The sequence below is a fragment of the Onychomys torridus genome, chromosome X, assembly GCF_903995425.1.
Source record: "Onychomys torridus chromosome X, mOncTor1.1, whole genome shotgun sequence".
Lineage (NCBI taxonomy): Eukaryota > Metazoa > Chordata > Mammalia > Rodentia > Cricetidae > Onychomys > Onychomys torridus.
This window is the reverse complement of record NC_050466.1, coordinates 131,321,898-131,344,834: the sequence shown is the minus strand read 5'-3', so window position 1 is coordinate 131,344,834 and position 22,937 is coordinate 131,321,898. Positions and strand designations below refer to the sequence as shown.

The 22,937-nt window shown below is 43.7% G+C and overlaps 1 protein-coding gene across 1 annotated transcript in view; it reads right to left on the bottom strand.

Annotated features, from left to right (window-relative positions):
* Positions 1-6,734: 6,734 nt before the first annotated feature.
* Positions 6,735-22,937, bottom strand: part of Smc1a (structural maintenance of chromosomes 1A) — a 46,472-nt gene continuing 30,269 nt past the window's right edge. Inside the window, exons 18-25 of the mRNA XM_036174255.1 lie at positions 22,739-22,892; positions 21,771-21,881; positions 9,966-10,122; positions 9,410-9,564; positions 9,140-9,291; positions 7,915-7,984; positions 7,551-7,661; positions 6,735-6,991 (exon numbers count right to left, since the gene is read on the bottom strand). Of these exons, the coding sequence (XP_036030148.1) occupies positions 6,908-6,991; positions 7,551-7,661; positions 7,915-7,984; positions 9,140-9,291; positions 9,410-9,564; positions 9,966-10,122; positions 21,771-21,881; positions 22,739-22,892 (994 nt within the window). The 3' untranslated portion in view covers positions 6,735-6,907. The remainder of the gene's footprint in view (positions 6,992-7,550; positions 7,662-7,914; positions 7,985-9,139; positions 9,292-9,409; positions 9,565-9,965; positions 10,123-21,770; positions 21,882-22,738; positions 22,893-22,937) is intronic.

Genomic DNA, 22,937 nt, shown 5'->3' with positions numbered 1-22,937 from the left:
ATGGCCAGCTCTGTGAACTCATGATACAAATATCTCACAACTTAGAATTTTTGAAAAGTTTTTTTTTTTTTTAATGTTATGTATGTGTATGAGTGCCTGCATGTATATATGTGTGCCATGTGTATGCCTGGTGCCCACAGAGGCCAAAAGAGGGCATCAGATCCCCTGGAACTAGTGTTACCCACATGGGTACTGGGAACCAAAGCTGGGTCCTTTTCAAGAGCAGCCTGTGTTTTTAACTGCTGAGTCATCATTGATTCGATCCAGCCCTGATTTATGATTTCTACAGTTTTGCTGTTGCTGTGTAAGTTTCCAGCCTCAGTGAATTCTAATTGTTCATTTATTTTGAATACCACAGATTTAACTTCCCCATATCTATTTTATACATACATGCCATTAGGTAAGCCACCCACATAGGATGGAATCCTCACAGGGCAGCAGTGGTGCATGCCTTTAATTCCAGATAGATAGATAGATAGATAGATAGATAGATAGATAGATAGATAGATAGAGAACATGAGAGAGGTGGACCTCTGTGAGTTTGAGGCCAGCCTGGTCTACAGAGTGAGTTCTAGGACAGCCAGGGCTACACACAGAGGAACTGTCTCAACAAAACAAAACAAACATATAGCACGAATCTCAGAAGGTCTTTTTAATAAAAACAAACCTGGAGCCAGGTATTGGGGTGAACTGTGAAAGATTAGAGAAGCAGAACAAGCCACAACTACCTCACCTTGCCAATTCCTCAGCTGATCCTGTTTCCTCAGACTGGAAGCCTCTGTGTCCTCATCCAAATGTATCTCAGCTGAACTGTGCAGCTCAAAAGCCTAAAAGCTTAACCAGCTCTAGTTCCTTGTCCTCAGGCCTTATATACCTTTCTGTTTTCTGCCATCACTCCCTGGGATTTAAGGCTCTTGTTACCACGCCTGGCTGTTTCCAGTGTGGCTTTGAACTCACAGAGATCCAGACAGATCTCTGCCTCTGGAATGCTAGGATTAAAGGCATGTATGCCACCATTTTCTGGCCTCTGAATCTAGTGGCTGCTCTGTTCTCTGACCCCAGATAAGTTTATTAGGGTGCACAATATTTTGGGGAACACAATATCACCACACAAACAAACAAAAGATGGAATCCTTACTCTAGTCCACTTAGGAGGCTGCTAACCAGCCTAGAAATTTGCTACCTTGGTTCTGATACTATACTAATCTAGTCATCTGTAGTTGGGCCTGTGAAGTCATATGGTAGAGTATTACATTAGCATAGCAACTTACATTAGAGAAACCCCTTAGAAGCAGCAAGGCAAGGTTGTTGTTTTTTTAAATAGTAGTATAATTGACAAGCATTGTTTGCCCTGCTTATACATCAATTGTCAAAGCTCACCCTAAGTCCTATCTTCCTTACCATTTCTACCTGTCCGGATTAGAACCTGGGTCCCATTTATGGCTCCAATACTTCCTAGTAGTAGGACATTAGAGAAATTAATTTCTCTCCAAAGACCTTAGAATTGACAGTCTCTAAGTTCCTTTATAGGTTTTGTATAGTGGACATCTCTTTATATGCTGTTGGATAAAGGATACAGCTTACCTGGGGGGAAAAAAACCTTCAAAAATATTTAAAGAGGAAGTTGGAATCCTAGCTTAGAGTCTCAACGCACACAGGAGGCGCTCAGCCAAAATGTATTGAACTGGATGGGTGCATCAGTGACGGGGATGCAGGGAACATACAGTACACAGAATGCTTAACTTGAGGGGTGAGTTCCAGGTGCTGAGGAGGCTAAAAGAGGATTCTGATGCAGAGATAGATGAGGAAAAGACAACTGGGATAGAGTAGGAATATGGCTCTTCATATATATCTCTGTCACCAATCACACCAATATTCAAGTCTTCAAAGTACATCTTTTTGAAACTTAACGTGCCTGGATCTTTTGCCTGCATGTATGTCTATGCACCCCATGCACACCTGGCGCTCACTGAGGCCAGAAAAGGGCATTGGATCCCCTGAAGCTGGAACTGCAGTTTTCCGTGCTATGTGAGTACTGGGAATCAAGCTCAGCCTCTGGAAGAGCAGCCAGTACTCTCGGCTGCTGAACCCCTCAGTTCATCATCTTGGCTCCTATCTCATCACATTCAATCCATTTCCACTGTCCTGGTCTTGTCACCGTTCCTAACCTCCATCCTCGTCTTCACAAATGCACTCATTCATGCATTCATACATTTGGACTCTTCCCAGGTGGTTTTTTTTTTTAATCAGGTACTGTGCTTTCTGCAGGGAATAAGACAGTAAACAAGCTATCTGCAGGCTTGCCCTTGTGGTTTGGTGTTATTTGCTTGAGACAAAGTAAGAGCCATTCATAAGATGCTGGTTGAAAGGGAAACTGTAGCCACAGGCGCACAGAACATGAACATCTAAGCCAGTCCATCCCATCCAGGCTGTCTTGTCTCTTTGGCTCTGGAGTGTCCTCTGCTTAAAGCTGGTGTCACAGCTCCCACCATGTCTTCAAGCTATGGTTCCTAAGTCTGCGGGACCCTAGTTATTTGGTGAGTAAGCACTTGAGGCTGAGGGCTTTCCTCACATGCTGAAATGGAAGGTTTGGCAGCTGGAACCCATGTATGGCCTGTTTCTTGGGTACAGCAAGTATGGGAACTATAATGTCCCCTGAGCCCCAATTCTAGTCAGATATTTGAAACTCTTTGTTTGGTGGGCTGGAGAGATGGCAAAGCAGTTAAAAGCTCTTTCAGAGGACCCAGGTTTGATCCCCAGCACCCACATGGTGGCTCATAACTTTAGGGGGTCCAATGCCGTCTTCTGGTTTCTGTGGGCATGTACATGCATAAGCAGGTGTATGTGCATACACATAAAATTAAATTAAATTAAATTAAAAACATTTTTTAAAAAATCATTTGCTTCCCGATTACCTTTAGCATTTCTTGCTGCTTTTCCCCACCCCTGCAATTCTTATGCTTCAGTGCTCCTTAATTGCTATTTCTGGCCCCCAGATCTTCATACATACCATTGTCACTGCCTGGGGTTTCCTTCTACTGGAACTAGTGAATTCCTATTCACGTCTCAGTTCAGGTATCACCTCCTGGGCTAGAAAATATCTTCTTTGAATCTCTTAACATCCTTCCTGTGCTTCGGACAGACCTGACTACCCAGGGTGCTTATGAATTGGCTTCCAACTAGACAGTGACATAACTACTCAAAGCAGGATAAATATTTGACTCATTTTTATACTCCAGGTATGCAATACTAAGATTTCCAGAATGAAATGTCTGATTAAAGGAAAATACTAGTGTGAAAAGCACTCAACTCCTTAGACCAAGGTAATCAGGCCAACCTAGCTCCTTCTAAGGCATGCGATTCTCCTTGGGGTTCGCTTCCTTAAATACCCCATGGTGTCCATCGGAAAGCAGTGAGCAAAAAGAGCTCCAAGTGGAAGTCTAGGCTCTACCATTAATCCACTAGAATCTCACCTCCCTGATCCTGAAGACTTTGAAGCACTTGTGTTCCAGTGTGCCTGGGCCATAGTCTAAGGCATCTCATGTAATCCTCTCTATCCCATAATGGAGAGGGTTAGTTATCTGGGTTATTATCCACACCTACTGAATCATATTTCCAGAGGTGGGACCAGAGCAATTTATTTTTGAAAAGCTCCACATCCTTTGGAATGTGGGGGTGTGGAAGGTAACTGCTGACTTTCATTACAAGCCCTTCTGTACTATTTTAATTTTACCTGTGTATATATTGCTTTTATCTTTTAAAAGAGGGGGGTGGACTTCACAAGTGATTCTGATGTATAGCCGAGGCTGTTAACCACCTCTGCAATGGAAAAGCACTGGAATGAATTAAAGAAAAACAAACCTGGGTTCAAGCTCAGTGTTATCTGGGGCATTTAACCTCTTGTGGGGGAGGGTCAGTTTTCTCATCTTTAAGGCGGAGAATAGCAACTGCTATCTTTAAGAATCTGGAATGAGCCAGGCGGTGGTGGCGCATGCCCGTAATCCCAGCACTCAGGAGGCAGAGGCAGGTGGATCTCTGTGAGTTCCAGGCCAGCCTGGTCTACAAAGTGAGTTCCAGGCCAGCCTGGGCTACACAGTAAAACCCTGTCTTGAAAAACCCAAAACCCAAAGCCAAACCAAAACAAACAAAAGAAAAGCCATGTCATTTCATGGTTTTTGTATGCTTGTATGTATGGACATATGTGGAGGTCAGAGAACTTGCGGGGGCTGGGTTTTACCTTTCATCATGTGGGTCCCAGAGATCCAACTCAGGATATCAGACTTGGTAGCAGGCGCCTTTACCCGCCAAACTGTCTCATCAACCCACAGTATAATTTTTAGCTAATGAGGTTAGTTCCCAACCAGATCTTAACATGTTAGGCTGACAAGTGACCTGCTAGGCTTAGTTCCTGACAACTCAGCTCAGGGCCCAAGCAGTTACCATGTATGATTGAAATTACTGGCTTCCTCAGGCTCTCTATCAATCAGATAAACCCTATTCTTGCCTTGGCCCTTTCCTGGCAAGCATCCAGCACCTCCCAGAGTTGGCAGTTCTTTCTGTCTCTTACAAGGGTCAGAAACCCTTCCAGGCTTGTGTTTGGAGGGGCTGGTATCTAGTGGATACATGGATAAGTTATAACTTATTTTTATTTCATGTGCATTGGTGTTTTGCCTGCATTTATGTCTGTTAGAATGCTGGATCCCCTGGGACTGGAGTTACAGACAGTTGTGAACTGCTTTGTTGTGGGTGCTGGGAATTGAACCTGGGTCTTCTGGAAGAGCAGCCAGTGCACTTAATATATAGAAAAGGGGCTGGCTAGAGAAACCCACCCTGACCCTGGAGCCCAGAATTAGGGAAGGATGGCTCAGATAAGGCCAGTGAGAGAAACACAGTTTAGCTCAGATCAGAGCCATATCTGCCCCTGTCCAACTGACTTGTGAAATCAACCAATCACAGAGCAGAACAGCAGAATCCTGGCCCTAGGGCTCAGGATCAGGGAAAGAAACACAGCCTGTGTTTGGGACCTGGGCCAGAGAAATGAACCAAGGAAACATGCCCTGACTCTGAAACCAGTACCAAAGAAACACTCTTGGCCCCTAGAATCAGAGTCAGTGAATGAAATGTGCCCTGGCCTTAGAGGAAGTGCCAAAAAGCTAAGGCCAGTGAGAGAAACACTGTTTAGCTCAGATCAGAGCCATCTCTGCCCCTTGCCCCCAAAACTGGCCAATCCCTGGGCAGAAGAAAAACTAACCAATCATAGCTGACTCCACCCCTAAGACATCCTATATAAACCACCCTGCCCAGTCAGTTGTGAGCTGTTCTCTCCATCCTGGTAGAGGCAGCTACTCTCCTGGACTCCTCCTTCCCAAATAAACCTTTCTCAAAAGAGTATTGGGTGAAGACTTTCACTGACTGCTGAACAGAACCTTGCTGGGACATCCCATAGTGGACTGAACAAGGGGGAGCTGAGCAGAAGAACCTTGCTGGGACGTCCCATAGTGGACTGAGCAAGGGGGAGCTGAGCAGAAGAACCTGCTAAGACGTCCCATAGTGGACTGAGCAAGAGAGAGCTGGTAACACTGAGCCGGAGATTGTGGCTCTCCAGGAGAGGAACAGGATTACTGTGTCCTGCGGGGAGACCATCCCCCATGACACCAGGTATATCCTGACTTTCTTGAAGAGTCAGGATACCCTTCCTGGCTGAAGCAGTTCATTTTCTTTCCAAGGTTGGGCTATTTCTTTGCAGTCCCAGCCATCACAGCTGTGCTAAACAGCTCCAGGTGTCCGGGACACCTTCAGGGCAGAGCTCTTGTTCTGAGTAGCTCGAGGTGTCTGTCTGGGATACCTCGCCCTCTAGGGCTGAACTGTCTCCAGGTGTCCGGGACACCTTCAGGGCAGAGCTCTTGTTCTGAGTAGCTCGAGGTGTCTGTCTGGGATACCTTGCCCTCTAAGGCTGAACTGTCTCCTTGCAGTTTCAGCCATCAACTAACATTTTGGTGCCAAAACCAGGACACCAAACCCAGAGTTTTTGCAGTTTACTTACACTTAACCTCTGAGCCATCTCTCCAGCCTCATGTATAAGGTTTTTAATGAGAGCCTGACATCTTTAAATCCTATGAGGTAGGTAAATATTAACCCCACCTTACAAATGAGGGAACCAGGGCAAAAAGAAAGGTCAAATGATCTGCTCAGCAACCATTAGTTAAGTAGTAAAAGTGGAAGCAGACTGTAACTGTCTCTCTCCAGAGCATCCTCTACTCTTAATCCCTGACTAAATCTTACCAGTTTGTCAAGGTCTTGCTCAAATGTGAGCTTTTCCACAAAGCATGGAAGTGATAATCCTCTTGTCAAGGTCCTTGTGATATTTGACTAACCAGAGTAATTGGTTACCTTACCATTTCCTTACCATTAATAGATGATCCCTGAACTGGGTGGCGGTGGCGCACGCCTGTAATCCCAGCACTAGGGAGGCAGAGGCAGGTGGATCTTTGTGAGTTCAAGGCCAGCCTGGTCTACAGAGTGAGTTCCAGGACAGTTAGGGCTACACACAGGCCCAGACAAATAGGGGGTGTCCACTATGTGTCAGATGACTACATGAATGAGCCCACGCAAGAGTGACTGAGGGCGGTTTAGTGACTGTCTACATAACTAACTCCTGAGGGCCGAGCTACTTTTGCCCATCTGGTACGCTGTTCATCCTATGCTCCCTTAGAATAAAACTCCGATTATGCTTCTCCTTTAAAACGTATCCATATTTATTTTGCAAACAAATCCACATGCATACAGGCAATGACAAATAAGGAGGCATAATTCCCAGGGATCCATGATAATTAATGGGTGATGAGAGAGATCCAGAAGAGCGACAGAAGGGCAGTCCCAGGATCCAGACAAGAGGGCAGAATTCTTCCTATTGTTCATTGGGGTTTGGGTTGGCATCTGGGTACTTGGTGAGGTCGAAGGTCAGGACTTTGCTGATCACACAGTCCCCTTGCTGATGGAGGGGAAAAATGTCAGGAGAGAATTAAGAAAGGTATACAGGCCGGGCGGTGGTAGTGCACGCCTTTAATCCCAGCACTCGGGAGGCAGAGCCAGGCGGATCTCTGTGAGTTCGAGGCCAGCCTGGGCTACCAAGTGAGTTCCAGGAAAGGCGCAAAGCTACACAGAGAAACCCTGTCTCAAAAAACAAACAAACAAACAAACAAACAAACCCAAAAGAAAGGTATACAGCCCAGGACCAGGGGCTGAAAAACTGCCTCCCTATGTATCTGCTCAAAGGCCAGGCCAGGCAATAGTTCTTTCTGGATATGAGAGAAAGCCTTCAATCCCATGTGCCTTCTTTCTTTGCCTACCTCTACACTTTGCTCCTGTCTCCACTGCCTGGCTGCCTCTCTCTGCCAGGATGGGCTGGCTAAACAGTCAGGGCAGGGCTCCAACAAGCCCACAGAGCTGCTCAGGACCTGGTTCCCTCCACTCCTCCACTGCTGCTTTCTCTTTCTGCCTTGGGGAGTGGGGCAGGAAGAGGTCTGGCTCCTGAGCCCAGCCCACCCTACCTCAGGATAGACTCCAATGAGGCTCTCAGCCTTGGTGTAGAATTCCTCTTTGAGAGAGATGACAATGGCCTGGAAGTTGCAAGTTGACTGCTCCTTGATGTAATTTGCCACCTGTGGAGGGGTGTTTAGCAGGGCTCAAGACCTAACACTCACATTTTCCAGTCCACCCAGTAAGTAGGTGGGGTAGGGAGTAAGGGAGACTAAAAAAAAAAAAAGCTATTGATTATCAAAACAAGGATGACCCAATCTTCCTGGAACATAGACTAGGCAGCAGGAATAGCTAGGGCACAATCAAGAATTGCTCTCTGAAACCCAGCCCCAATTTGGGGGCTTCCCTCCCAGACCTCAACTTTCTTGCACTCACCTTGCCAATGTTGGTGTTATCCAAGGCAGCATCAATTTCATCCAGGACGAAGAAGGGGGCTGGCTTGTAGCTGGGAGGGAATGAATGGGTGAGCTAAGAATAAGGAAAGGACAGCAAGAAGAGCAGGTCCAGCCCCACAGCCAGAATAGGGCAACTGCATTCAGAGACCAAATAACACAAGTCTAGAGATTCCAGTGGCCTAGGCCCCTGAATACCCTCCTCAGTATCTGGCTCTGTGTGCCACTATCCCCTACGACCATGAAAATCAGGGCTTTTTTCAGGAACTTCCAGGTTGGCTAGGGAGACAACTGTCTTCACAAAGCAAGCTATCTGTAGGTCTACTATATCCCAACATACATCACACTCTGACATGCCTCCTTGCCTCCATGCATGCAGCAGGTTCAGCCTAGAGTGCTTGCTGGGTTCCTCAGCAAACTTTTCTTTTAAAAACTTATTTTATGTATATAAATGTTTTTCATGAATGTATATATGTGTACCAATGTGCAAGGCTGATGCCTACAAAAATCACAAGAGGTGTTGAAAACCAAACCTAGGTCCTGTGCAAGAGCACTTAACCACTCCCGAACACTGCTCATGGATTTTTTCTTTCCCTGCCCATCACTTACCCTTAAAAACCTTCCCGGCCCACCCACACACTGAAGGTTAGTTAGTTGTCCCTCCTCCGTGTCTGGCTTCCTCTAGTCTGAGCTCTTTAGGCCAGAGAGCACGTCTGACTCATCTGTCCCCATGCTCTCAACAGGGTCTGGTACAGAGCAGCACTCAAGCAATGCTCACAAAGGGATACTGTATAATTAAACACTAAGTCGTGGGGGTCATATTTAAGCACTACTGGCCTGGGATGGGGACGTGTCAAGGTATGCCAGAGGTCAAAGAGGGCTTCCCAGAGGAAGGGAAGGAGAATGAAGAGGTATGTCAAGCTAGATATGTACAGAAAGAGCTTACTAGCTAGCAAACATGTGAGGAAACGCCTAGAAGTGGAACAAATTGCACAAAGATAGGCTGAGAGGATGAGGGTAGATGATGGAAAAGACAGGTCCAAAAAAACCAAGGCAGATGTGCTACAGTAGACAGACAGGGAAACATGATACAATGCAGATACTAAAACACCTTCACCTGTGCAGATCTCTGCAAATCTTTGGGCCCCAGAGTGTCTGGTTGCCTCACTCTGTCTCTCCACCAACTGCCCTATGGGGCAGAGCCTCACCTGTGGATGGCAAAAAGTAAGGCCAGAGCTGCAACTGTCTTCTCCCCTCCTGACAAATTGTCCATAGGCCGGAAGCGTTTGCCAGGAGCTACACAATTGTAGTTGATGCCGTCTAAATAGGGCTCTTCGGGATTCTCGGGGCCCAGGAATGCCTAGAGGAAGACAGAAGGGAGTGAGGACCTGGATGTGTGCATGAGCACGGTGACGGGAAGAGGGAAGAGCAACTGAGGAGGAGTGGTAGGAGCTGGTTGCGTAAGAGCTGCAGTCTACCTGGGCACTGCTGTTTCGGGACAGAGCCTTGTAGATCTCATCGATGTTGGTAGCCACAGACTCAAAGCAAGCATTGAACCGGTCGAAGCGCTCCTTCTTAATCTGTTCAAAGGCCTGTTTGGCCTTCTTTGCTCGTTTTCGTGCTGCCTCAAACTCTGCCAGACACAAAAAATAAAAACAAAAAGAAAGCAGATGATGAGCTCTCAGTGCCCTGGGTTCTGCCAGGGTGGAGGACCACACCCTGCCAAGAACGACCTATAAATGAAAATTCTAGTGGCAATCTACAAGGGGAGAGAGCCCCACAAGGATCAGTAGCCGGTGAGTTGGCCACCGCATAGGCTAGTCCTGCAGCCCCACAAACATGTATTCTCACGGACTCAAGAGCTTTACCGGCTACCTTGGCACCATCATTTGCTCCCCAGAAAGCAAAGAGATAATCCCCATTGTTTAGGGTAGCAGGCAATGGAAAAACAGGATCTGGCGTGACATACCAGTATACCGTCACCACACCTTCTGTCTTCTGCTCTCATCTGAAGCCCGGAAAGGCTAGTCTTACCATCTGAGGTCTCCTGGAACTTGTCTCGGACACTCTCCAGCTTTTCCATGGCTTTCATGTTGGGGGCAGCAATCCGCTGAAGCACACTCTGCTGCTCATTCAGCTTTTGCTGTAGTGTGTTCATCTCTTGCTTGATTTCCTCCTCCGCCTGTGCATCCTGTAACCCCACACCCAGCAATAATAAGGAGCATCTGACCCCAAGTCCAGATTACCTGAGAGATGAGTGGAGCTTGGGGATCTGCTCCAGCTTGGTGTCTTTCACAAAATCTAGCTTCCAACTATCACTGGAAATTCTAGGTGAATGTGGCGTTCTCACCTCTAGTTCTTCCTCCAGATCCTGCCAACCTATTTGTCTCTGGAGGAACAGGTGCTAGTGGACCTCTCTGGCTTAGCCCAAGCCATGAGCCAGCACCATTTCAGGGTGACCTAAAGCTCCTCACAGACTGCTCTGGCCTCCACTTACAACCCCACAATAACTAAGGCAGCTCATGCTTTCCTCTTAAATCATTGTATCTGAAAATTCCACTCAATTTTGGTTTAGGGCCCCTTATAGCTACTGTAACGGCATGTTTGAATTTGTGCCTCACTGCCACTTTTAGTTAATAAGTACTTTAACTGAATATCCACCAAGAACTGTTCCTGTATTCACAGAATTCAAGGAGCTAACAGAAACACGGCTAAGTAAATAATCAGAATAGTGCAAGATGAACGTAAAGATAGTGTTGAATCAGCACACAAGAAGGGAACCTGATTATGATGGTGGTCAGGGAAAGCTTCCGGGCGTGTGTGTAAGTTAAAGTCTATGGGATGACCAGTAGAAGATGAAAGAGTAGACGTGGTTTTGTATACGGCCGAGAACATCACAGGCACAAGCTGGAGAGGAGGGTTATTCATTGAATTCAAAGCAATTCAGAAATAATCAACTTTAGAAGTCACCTCCTTTAAAGAATCAATATGGCACTACTAACAATCTGTGTGCATACATGATCATGTTCATGCACTCACAGGAAGTATGCTAAGGAGCCATAAAGAAAGAGAAATTAGACATACAAGCAAAGGACAGATTATAAAAGGCCGTACAAAACATACATTTTTATCTCAAAGGAGACCAATGTGATTTCAAGAGTGAGAAGGACATGAATATATTTACATTTTTGGAAACAGAGAAGAGCCCTGGTATCCCTGGAGGCTAGAAGACAGCATTAACTCTCCTGGAACTAAAGTTACAGATAGCTGTGAGCCATCGTGTGGATGCTAGGAACAGAACTTGGGTCTACTGCAAGTACAGTAAATGCTCTTAACTTTTAAGCTATGTCTCTAGCTCCAAAACTTATATTCTAATAAGCTATAAAATCTAAATGAAAAAACAAACACAAATCTAAAAATGAAGTGGTTCATTTCCGAAATGCACGTGATTCATAATGAACAATGAGACTGACACAGTAATTAAAGTACCCAGAGAAAAGCCCAGGACACAAGTTCTATCAAACTTAATTAGGACTATTATTTTGGGGACAGGCTCTCATTATGTAGTGCTGGTTCTCTTGGAACTATGTAGACTAGGCTGGCCTCGAACTCACAGAGATCCGCCTGCCTCTGCCTCCCACGGGCTGGGATTAAAGGCGTGCGCCACCACCGCCTGGCAAACTTTAAAGGAAAATCTAATATCAATGCTTGTTAAACTGTACCATGAAATAGAAAGGAAAGGAACATCACCAATTTCATTCTTTTGAAGCCAGCCAGCTTCAAAATCAGGTAAAGATAATGACAAAAGAAAACTATAGACCCAAAGTCCCCAGTGAACACAGACACATACATTTTCAGGAAAATACAAACAATTCAAGAACATATCAAGATCATGACCAAGTTTGTTTCATCCCAAGGAGGCAAGGCTAGTTCAACATATGCAATCACGAACTCACAACAACAGTTACCTGCACAGAGCCACACAGGACAGTCCTTGTCAGTAATCAGTGATGGAAGAAAAAGGTGCTTGGTTGCTCATGGAGCCATGACTCTTCCTGCTTAGTGAGTTTCTGACAGTGGTGAAATCATTTTCTCCAGTTATGTACCCAGTGCTGAGACCACCAAGCTCCCCCAGGTAGCTCCAAATCTGTTCATTTGGACAGCCCTAGTTACTCACCAAGTCACAAAACAAGTATACATGAACACGAGAAAAAGACTTGTACTGATGTGGGGTGAGTGGACAGCGGCAGTAGAGAGATGGGAAAGGGTGTGTGTGATAAGTATACATTATGCACATGTGTGAAATTGTCAAGTAATATTTAATTAATAAAACATTAATAAGTAAAACATATGCAGACCAATACATGTAATTTAACAATGTAATCTTTTTAGATTTACTTTTAAGATATTTTATTAATTTTTTGAGAATTTCATACATGCATACAATGTATTTTGATCATATTCACCCCCACTCTTCCCCCTACTCCTTCTAGATCAATGGTTTTCAACCTGTGGGTCACAACCCCTTTGGGAGTTGAACCACACTTTCACAGGGTTCACCAAAGAGTATGAGAAAGCACAGATATCTACATTACAATTTCTAACAGTAGCAAAGTTCCAGTTAGGAAATATCAATGAAAATACTTTGATGGTTGGGGTCAGCACCGCATAAGGAACTGACTGTGTTAAAAGGGTTGCAGAATTACGAAAGGTGAGAACCATTGGTCTAGACCCACCTCCACTCCTCCATCCCTCAATTTCCAGTCATTTCTTAAGACTTTATTTAATTTGTTTTCATGCAATATATTTTGTTCATATTCTTTTCCCTCCCCCAACTTCTTCCTATTGGGCTAACTTCATGTTCTTTCTCTCTCAGAAATAAACAAGTAAAACTTGATTTAAAAAGAAAAAAGTCCCACCAAATCCCACTGAGTCAGTCCAGTATGCTCTGTCCATATACTAACAAGCGTGAGACCATCCACCAGAACATGGTCCCCTTTTCAAATTTACATTTCCTTAGAGAAAATTAACTCTCCCTCAGAATGCATCAACCATTAACAGCTCTTCCACTAGGTGTGGAAGTTCCTGAGCCTTTCATGTTAGAATGTGTTTTTTTTTAATTATGCATATGAACCAGTGTATGAGTGTGTACACATGAATGCTGGTACCCAGTGGAGGACAGCGTGTCAGATCTCCTGGAGCTGGCATTACAGGTGGTTGAGCTGCATGAAATGGGGGCTAGGAATCAAACTCGGATCTTCAGTAAGAGCGATGCGTGCTCTTAACTGCTGTGTCATCTTTCTAGATGACCATGCCAGAATGCTGACTAGCTCCATCTTCCACAGACAGAAGAACCACAGCTGCTGTGTGTGCCTGTGCACATGTGCGTGTGAGCGCAGCTACCCAGGGAAGCCGAATGTGCCAGATCTCCCTACAGCTGACATTACAGACTGTGAGCCATTTGACATAGGTGATGGAAACCAAACTTTGGTCCTGTGCAAGAACAGTATGTATTCTTAATTGCTGAGCCATTCTTCTAGCCATCCATATCAATAATTGTAAGGACAAATACATGACCATTCCTATATTGATACAGAAATGGCATTTGACACAGTTCAACATGCCTTTGAGATAAGTGTCCTGGAGAAATTAGGAACAATGCAACATATGTCAAAACAATAAATGTTGTATATGACAAACCTATGGCCAACATTATAATAAACAGTGAAAAACTGAAAATATTTCCTCTAAATTTTGGTATGAGACAAAGAAGTCAACTCTCTACACTCTTATCCAATACTGTTCTGAAAGTCTTGCTAGAACAGTAAGGCAAGAGAAAGCCATGAAAAGGATAACAATAGGAAACAATGAAGTAAAATTACTCATATTCACAGACATGATTCTGTTCTTGACCCTATACACTCTACCAGAAAACGATTACATTTAATAAACACTTTTAGTAAAGTTGCAAGATAGAAAATAAACATACAGGACTGGAGAGATGGCTCAGTGGATAAGAGCACTGACTATTCTTTCAGAGGTCCTAAGTTCAATTCCCAGCAACCACATGGTGGCTCACAACCACCTGTAATGAGATCTGGTGCCCTCTTCTGGCCTGCAAGGACACATGCACACTGAACACTGTATTTATAATAAATCAATCTTTAAAAAAAAAAAGAAAATCAACATATAAAAATTAGTAGCTCTCATATATACCAATAACAAAATTCCTGAGAGAGAAATTAGGAAAAAACAACCTATGCACAATAGCTACCCCCAAAATAAAGTATCTAGTAATAAGGATGTAAAGTTATACAATGAAAACTTTTAAAAAATCAAATTAAAGAAGATACCAAATGACAGACTTTCCATGCTCCTAGACTAGCAGATTTTATGTTGTGAAAATGGCTTTTGTTACCAAAAGTAATCTACAGATTCAATGCATTCCCATCAAAATTCCAACGACATTCTTCACAGAACTAGAAAAAAAAAACCTAAAAATTAATACAAAAACACAAAAGACCACATACAGCCAAATCAATCCTAAGTAAAAAGAACATTGCTGGAGATATTATTATACCTGTCTTAAAATTGTATTACACTCCTAGCTAGGGAGCTGCTGGTAGTTGACAGCTGCTGGGAAAGAGTGAGTTAGCTTTCTCTAAGGGTGTCTGTGGCCCCTAGTAGGCTGACCATACTGTAGTGCAAGGCTGCAGATCCAAGAATACAGAGGCAGCACTGACTTCATTTCATGGGTTTATAAAAAGGAGGAGGAAAAAGATGACATCAAGTTGGGTAGGTAGGAAGGAGGGTTGGATCGAGAAGACTGAGGAGAGGGATGGATATGATCAAAATACACTGCATGAAATTTTCAGAGAATTAAGGGAAAAAATTCTATCACAGAGCAATAAAAACAAACATGTAGACCAAAAGAGTAAGATAAGACCCAGAAATAAACTCACAGCTGTGGCCATCTAATTTTTGACAAAAGCATCAAGAATATCTTCTACTGGAAAACATGTCTTTTACCCTAAACAAAAACCATGCCAAAATGGATGAAAGACTTACTTTAAAAACCTCCAACTCCGAAAGTGTTACAGAAGATAGAAAGAATACACTTGAAGTTACAGGCATAAACAAGAACTTTCTGAACAGGACTGAAATAGCACAGAAAATAGTCCCAAGAACCAATAAATGGAACATGAAACTAAAAAAGTCTGCATAGCAAGAGAACCATCAGCAGAACAAACGGCCTCCACAGTAGGAGAAAAGCTTTGCCAGTTAAGGCTCAGACAGGGGACTGATATCTAGAATATATAAAGAATTACAAAAAGTAAAACATCCAAGTCACAAAATTGCCAATCAATAAAAGGGTTAATATAATGAATGGATAGTTCTCAAAAGAAGAAACACAAATGGCCAATATTTCAAAAGGCCCACAAGATGGCTCAGTGGGTAGGGTTCAAACTGCAGAACCCACAAGGTGAAAGGAGAGAAAGGACTCCAGCAGGTTGTTCTCTGACCTCCATCGGATTCCATGTGCCAGTGTACGGACACATAATAAAGAAATCAATCACTCTCTCTCTCTCTCTCTCTCTCTCTCTCTCTCTCTCTCTCTCTCCATATATATATAAAATGTTCACTACTGTTAGCCAGCAGGAAAATGCAAATTAAAACTGCTTTGAGATTCTATCTCACCTGCAGTCAGAATGATTATGATCAAGAAAGCAATTAACAATAAATGCTGGGGAGGCTGTGGGAAAAGAGCAGACCTTATTCACTGCTAACAGGAATGTAAAAATTGCCATTAAGGAAATCAATATGGCCCCTCAAAAAATTCAAGACAGCTGGGCATGGTGGGGTACACCTTTAATCCCAGCACTTGGGAGGCAGAGGCAAGTGGACCTCTGTGAGTTTGAGGCCAGCCTGGGCTACAGAGTGAGCTCCAAGAAAGCCAGGGCTACACAGAGAGACTGTCTCAAGCTCCCTACCCCCACCAAATAAATAAATAAACAGCAAAAATAAGTAAAAACAGCGCTAAGCCATGACTCAGCTATATTAGTCTTGGGCACATATCCAAAGGACTCTAGATTCTGCCAGAGACACTTGCACATTCATGTTTACTGCCGTACTACTCACAACTGCAGGGGAATGGAACCAGATTAGATGTCCTTCAAGAGAAGAATGGATGATGAAAATATGGGATGCATCAACAGCAGAGTTTTACTCAGCTGTTAAGAAAAATGAAATTGTGAAATTTTCAGGAAAATGGATGGAAGTGAAAAGTATTAATTAAGTGAGGTGCCCAGTCTCGGAAAGACAAAGATTCCAAATTTTTCATGTTTGCATGTGTGTAAATAAGGGGTATGAGAGTGAGTGGGTATAGACTAGAAAACTAGAAAGGAGACCACCAAAGTATTGAGAAAGGAAGCACGGGGAAGGTAACATGTGACAGGAAAGTGGAAAGGAGGCCACTGAGGCTGGAAGGGCCCAAGGGAGGGAGGAGAGATGGGCAAAGTGGGCAGGGGGACAAAAAACAAAATTTGTTAGAAAACACCATAATGGAAAAAAAAGACACTGAAAAGTCACAGCTGTGTTGAATAAGCAATTTATGGAAAGAAAGTAAAATCCTGTTTGAAGATCTCTACAAACTGGTGAAGAATAGTCTGTAGAATAGGCTTTTAAGTGAAAATTAAAAGTATATGATAGTTTACTATTATCTAAGAGGAGGTGATAATATGAATGCCATTGCATGCAAACGTATTTGTATTTTAAAGCCACAACAAAAGGGCAATATAAAAACTAATTAAAAAGTGACCTACTGATGAAGAGAAGGGGACAGAAACAGAGGCCAAAATTCACTTCATGTACCCTGTTTTATACTTTTGACCTTAGAACCACATGATCCTGCATAGTTATAAAACAAACCTAAACAGAAATATGAGAAATGTTTGGTGAACAAATATTGGGGGACAAGTTGTTCACAAGATGACAAAGCACCACTCTAGAGATTCCATGCTAATTAATGACAAAGACAAAAGTGTATGCTTAGCAATGAGGAACCTGGCAATTCACACTTTCAACTCTGGGATTAGACTCAGCATCACTGGTTGATAATGGACAGACAGATCCTGATAGGATGTGCGCCATGGTGAAATACAAGAGAGAACACATGACCTCTGCACCCCGAGTACTGGGATTGCAGGTGTGTGCCCTCACACCTAGCTCGAGAGCTGAACTATCTTACTGCCTGTGTTTTCTCACAAGGCTCAGGACAAAAAAGAAAGCCAAGGAAAGCCAAAGTGTACATGTAGTATATAGTGTGAAAGTCAGGGAGAGAAGAGAGACGAGGGAAAGACAATATGATCAAACTGGGTCAGTAAGTTGGCTCAGAATGACAGCCTAAGTCTGATCCCTGGAACTTACAAGGTGGAAGGAGAGAATGGACTCCATAAAGCTGTGTTTGGACTCTGCACTCATGCTGTGGTACTCACACATCATATATTCACGTAGGCACAATTTTTAAAAAGTGAGAGTAATTAGAGACATAAACCTAAGGACGATGATGTTAAACTGAAAATTTCAGTTTTAATTAGAAGTATCAATATGAACTAACTCTGTAGTAATTTTATTTTTCCTTCAAATTTACTTAAGAGTTATAGAAAAAGTAAGCAGTCAGCTGTCTTGAGAACTCCAGTGTTCAGAAGGTAGTTACCAAATAGTAGCATTTCCCACTGAATAAAAGAGTCAAGAGCTTCTCAGGGAAAGGGGTAAGAAATATAGAGGATGAGCCTAGACATATCAGGAACTAAGGAACATGAACAAAGACTTCAAAGGGTTATAATGTCAAGATGATGCACAAACCAACCTGAATGCATTCCCATTGGCTAAAGACAGCACCAAGAAGCACAAGACTGAGCCCACCATATGGACTTAAAGTCCCAATGATAGAAACAACTCGGTGAACAAGTGCTGAGAACACCAGGAAGCAATTCCTAACCATGTGAATTGATGAGGAGAGAATGAAGCTGCCTTTCCTATGTTACTGTAGGGCTACCAAGTGATGAGAGGAAACTGCTCTACGTATTTTGGCTTTAAAAAAAAAGAAAAAGAAATCAAAGAAGATGGCCATTTTACAATGGGGACCAACAAAATGATCTTCCCATAACGAGACCCTATAGATTTCCTGCAGAAACAACACTGTTCCTGGGGAGCAAAATACCTACCCTACCATTGAGAAGCAATGCTGTAAACAATAAGGATTTTTGGAAAATAAAACCAAGTATTAACAGTAATTCTAACATCAAAAGTCAGTACTGAAATTCTTGTTCTATAAATTCTTTCTTAAAGGCTTTCCAAAGCTGAGTTCAAAGGTGCAACTGCTGGATGTTCCTCTGAAGTTTCCCCTCCAAGTGGCTTCTCCATCCCTTTCTCTGCAATGGGTTCAAGTTAGAGGCACACACTTGGATGGGCTGACTGCTTTCCCAGTCTGCGCCAGTGGCTCTTCTGCTCTTTCTTTGCTCTACTAGGAACTGAACCAACGGCACTGTGTGATTAGTAAGCACTCCATCACTGAGTAATATCCCTAGCCCTCTCTGCCCTTTGAAATTTCCCATCTAGCTACTCAGGAGACTGAGGTAGGAAAATGGCTTGAGCCTAGGAGTTTGAGGCCAGCCTGGGCAAAATAAATAAAAAGAAATTAAGTTTTCCTCAGACTAAATGTGGGCAATTGCATTTGTGCTTTATTTTACTGGCCCCTGTAGCACCAATGTTTCTCATACAATCAGGTCTGGGGTTTCAACCAAAAATTGACTGAAAATGTCCTTTTAAAATTCTGGCCGGGTGGTGGTGGTGGTGCATGCCTTTAATCTCAGCACTCGGGAGGCAGAGTCAGGCGGATCTCTGTGAGTTCGAGGCCAGCCTGGGCTACCAAGTGAGTTCCAGGAAAGGCGCAAAGCTACACAGAGAAACCCTGTCTCGAAAAACCAAAAAAAAAAAAAAAATTCTGTTTGTTGGGGCTGGAGAGATGGCTCAGCAGTTAAGAGCACCCACATGGTGGCTTGCTTACAATTGTCTATAACTCCAGTCTGAAGGGATCCAATGACCTCCACAGGCAGTGGGCATGCACATGGTACATGCACATGGTACACGCCATACAGGCACATAAAATAAATATATCTAAAAAAACTATGCCTGTTACTGAACGTGTAGTTTTGTCTTGTCATTATTCCCTAAATACAGTATAGTAACTATTTACATTGCACTGGGCATTGTAACTAAGCTAGAGATGATTTAAAGTATTAGGAAGCCAGGTGTGATGGCACATGCCTTTAATCACAGCACTTGGGAGGCAGAGGCAGGTAGTTCTCTGAATTCAAGGCTAGCCTGGTCTACTTAGAGAGTTCCAGGACACCCAGGCTATGTAGTGAAATCCTGTCTCAATAAATAAATAAATGAATAATAAACAAAGTATGAAGGAGAATCTGTTTAAGGTACATAAGAATGCTAGAGCATTTTTATATGAAAGACTTGAGTGTGGAACATGTGCAAGAAACTGTGTCAGGGCAGCAAATAACTGACATGTGCAAAAGGAGTTACAATTCTATAGTACCACATATGCTCCAGTCTCACTGCCACAACCAAGAACTGAAATTCAACCAAACTCTACAGTTATTTACCAGTTTATAGGAAATACTTGGAGTGAAGAACATAATTAAGTAATATCACAGAGATATAATCAGCCAAATCCAGAGTGCAGGAAATCCTACAGGACCAATGTCACGGTTTGTTTCTTCCACAAATAAATACAAAAAAGAGTGATAGAGATAGAGAAACAGACACAGGAAAAGTTATAGATTAGCAGAGACCAATCTTAAAATGTGGACTGCATTTCATCCTGGTTAGTCTTTTGCCAACTTGACACAAGCTAGAGTTATCTTGGAAGAGGAACCTCAATTGAGAAAATGCCTCCATTAGATTACCTGTAGGCAAGTCTCATGTGGGAGGGCCCAGCACACTTCAAGTGGTGCCACCCTGGGCAAGTGGTGCTAGGTGGTGTAAGAAAGCAGGCTGAATAAGCCATGAAGACCAAGCCAATAAACACATCCCTCCATGGCCTCTGCTTTAGTTCCTGCCTCCAGATCCCCTGCTCTTCTTTGAGTTCCTTCCGTGGCTTCCTTCAGTGATGGACTGTGTGGTAGTCTGAATGTAACTGGCCCCTATAATCTCATAAGGAGTGGTACTATTAGGAGGTATGGCTTTGTTGGAGTGGGTATGGCCTTGTTGGAGGAAGCATGTCACTGTGGGGTCGGGCTTTGAGGTTTCCTATGTTCAGGATACAGCCCAGTGTCTCAGTCGACTTCCTGCTGCCTATAAGATGTAGGACTCTCAACTACTGCTCCAGCACCACATCTGCCTGCATGCTGCCATGCTCCCTGCCATGATGATAATGGACCGAACCACCGAAATTGTAAGTGAACCACCTCAATGAAATGTTTTCTTTATAAAAAGAGTTGCTGCTGGGCCGTGGTGGTGCATGCCTGTAATCCCAGCACTCGGGAGGCAGAGGCAGGTGGGTCTCTGTGAGTTCGAGGCCAGCCTGGGCTACACAGCAAGTTCTAGGACAGCCTCCAAAGCTACAGAGAAACCCTGTCTCGAAAAAAAAAAAACCAAAACCAAAACCAAAAACAACAACAACAACAAAAGAGTTGCTGTGCTCGTGGTGTTTCTCAGCACTAGAAACTATAAGACAGCCTGGGACTAGGACAAAGCTGGACAAACCCTTTCCTCTTCAATTTCTTTTTGGTTAGTCTATCATCACAGCAATAGAAAAGCAAACCAAAACACACTTGGTCCTGATGTGGACACAGACAATGCAAAACTAGTTACTGAATGTTAGACAGAAAAAAAGTAATGCTATTTTATTGTCTATGATGGTATAGTATTTCGTTTTCTGAAGAGCCCTCATATTCTGTAGATACATGCTAGGGTAGTTATAAACACAACAATGCTTCAAATTTGCTTTAAAATAGTCCCACAGCAGGGTTATAAAAATCAACATTGACCATGTGTTACTAACTGCTGAAGAGGGGTGACTGGTACCTGGTATTCATTATATCGTCTTCCTTACTTCTATGTATATTTGAAATTATCCATGAATTTAAAAAAATAAAGAGATTTCCATGGACATACTAATGAGGAATGGACTACAAAGCAGAATATTTCTTGGAGACTGGTTCCTATAGGAACCTGTGTGAAGTGAAAGTGGCTTCATTGGAGAGCTGAGAGAGCAGCAATGAGCAAGCATCCTCAACACATTTACGAGGCAAAATTGATAGACCTTGGTAACTAGTCAGTCATGCAGAGTAAGTGGGGGGAAAGTCAAGAATGAAGCTTACATTTTTTTGTATCTGAGCATGTGAGAGGCACTGAAGGAGAAGATCTGGGGAAGAAAGCTGGAGTTTGAGGTAAGCTGTGGGACCAAGTGTAGAGATGCCAGCTAGGGTGAGGACAGAGAAGATAATCACAGTGCTAAGGGGGGACAGTACCTGGGGCAGCACCCTGAGAAGCACCCAAGGCCTACCTGTTTCCTGCACAGGTTGTTTTTTCAATTCTGTGTGCACTTGGGCTTAGGCTAGTGCACACATACGTATGTACACACATAGATGCATACATACATGTAGGGATATGGGCAACTGAGGGTGCAAGAGGCCCCTGACTCAGTCATCCTTCCCTAGCCAGCTCTTTCCTTTTTAGGCACAGCCTTCATTTGCCCCACATAGGTTAACCTTTCTTGAGACAGCTGAGAAGATGCCAGTGCCTCACAGGCAGGGTTCTTACCTTCAGATCCTCACACAGGTCACCGTAGTCAATCTCAATGAGGGCCTCTCGAGCATAGATACTGGAGGTTTTCTGGGAACCACTCACTGACTCCTCTCCCTGGGAGCTACCCTGCAATGTTGAGATGGAGGGAGAGGCAAATGGAGCAGACTGGCCACCTGTATCCCTCTAGAGATTAGGGGTTCCTTTGACGCTTTCTATGTCTTTGATGCTAGATGACACTGAGGCAGAGGCTGATAGGAAGGTTCAAACTGAAAACTAGGCTCTACCTCTCACCCAGTTTCTTCATTTCTAATGTGAGGACAATGCCCAGCTAGCAGAGCTACAGTTAAGATTATGAATGGTTATGTCACGGCCTACCAGTGTCTGGAATACCAGTGTTCAAAATACTTTACTGAAGTCAACTGAAAGGCTATCTATCTGGGAAGAGCTCCTCAATTACAATTCTCCATTCCTCATTAGCATCTTTCACTTCTAATCGATAAAATGCCTCAGCTTCTCTGATGTTGCTCCTTTCCCTCCACCTAAACTTCCATACCTCTGCATTGCTGATGTCCTCTACCCAACCCTCTTCTGGCCAACTTCCCTCACTGCAGCTAAGCTAAGTCTCCTCAGGTCCTCCAGTTTCCCATCTTCCTCTGCTCTTGACTAATGTTCCTCAGGTCTCACTCCTACCACTGTTCACTATTTGATAGAGCCAAGAGCTCAAGTCCTCAAGATTAATCAATCACTTCACTGCCTTCCTGACCTCTCGCTAGCTTGCAGCTCTCCTCTCAAGTCATGTTCCTCTCATAACAAAGCCTGACTTCACGACCTCCACCTTGCCACATCTCTTTTGCATCCATCTTTACACCCCTCACAACTCTGCCTTTAGTCCTATCTGTTGCCTGCCCTTCGCAGCCAGTTTTCATCTCTCATCTCTGGTTAGTTGTTGACAGATCACACCCACCACCCACCATAATACTCACTTCTTCCTGACTAATATCATCCATGGTGCCCTTTGACAGTGGCAATTTGATGTCCTGCATCTTACAGGCCTGTAGCAGGTTGTGGCGGTCACTGCGCTTCTGTTCAAGCTTGGTCTCAATGGCTGTCACCTCCTTCTGTAAATGAGTCATTTCCCTAAAAAGGTCCAGGTAGCTATGTTAAGACCCAAATCTGGAAGGC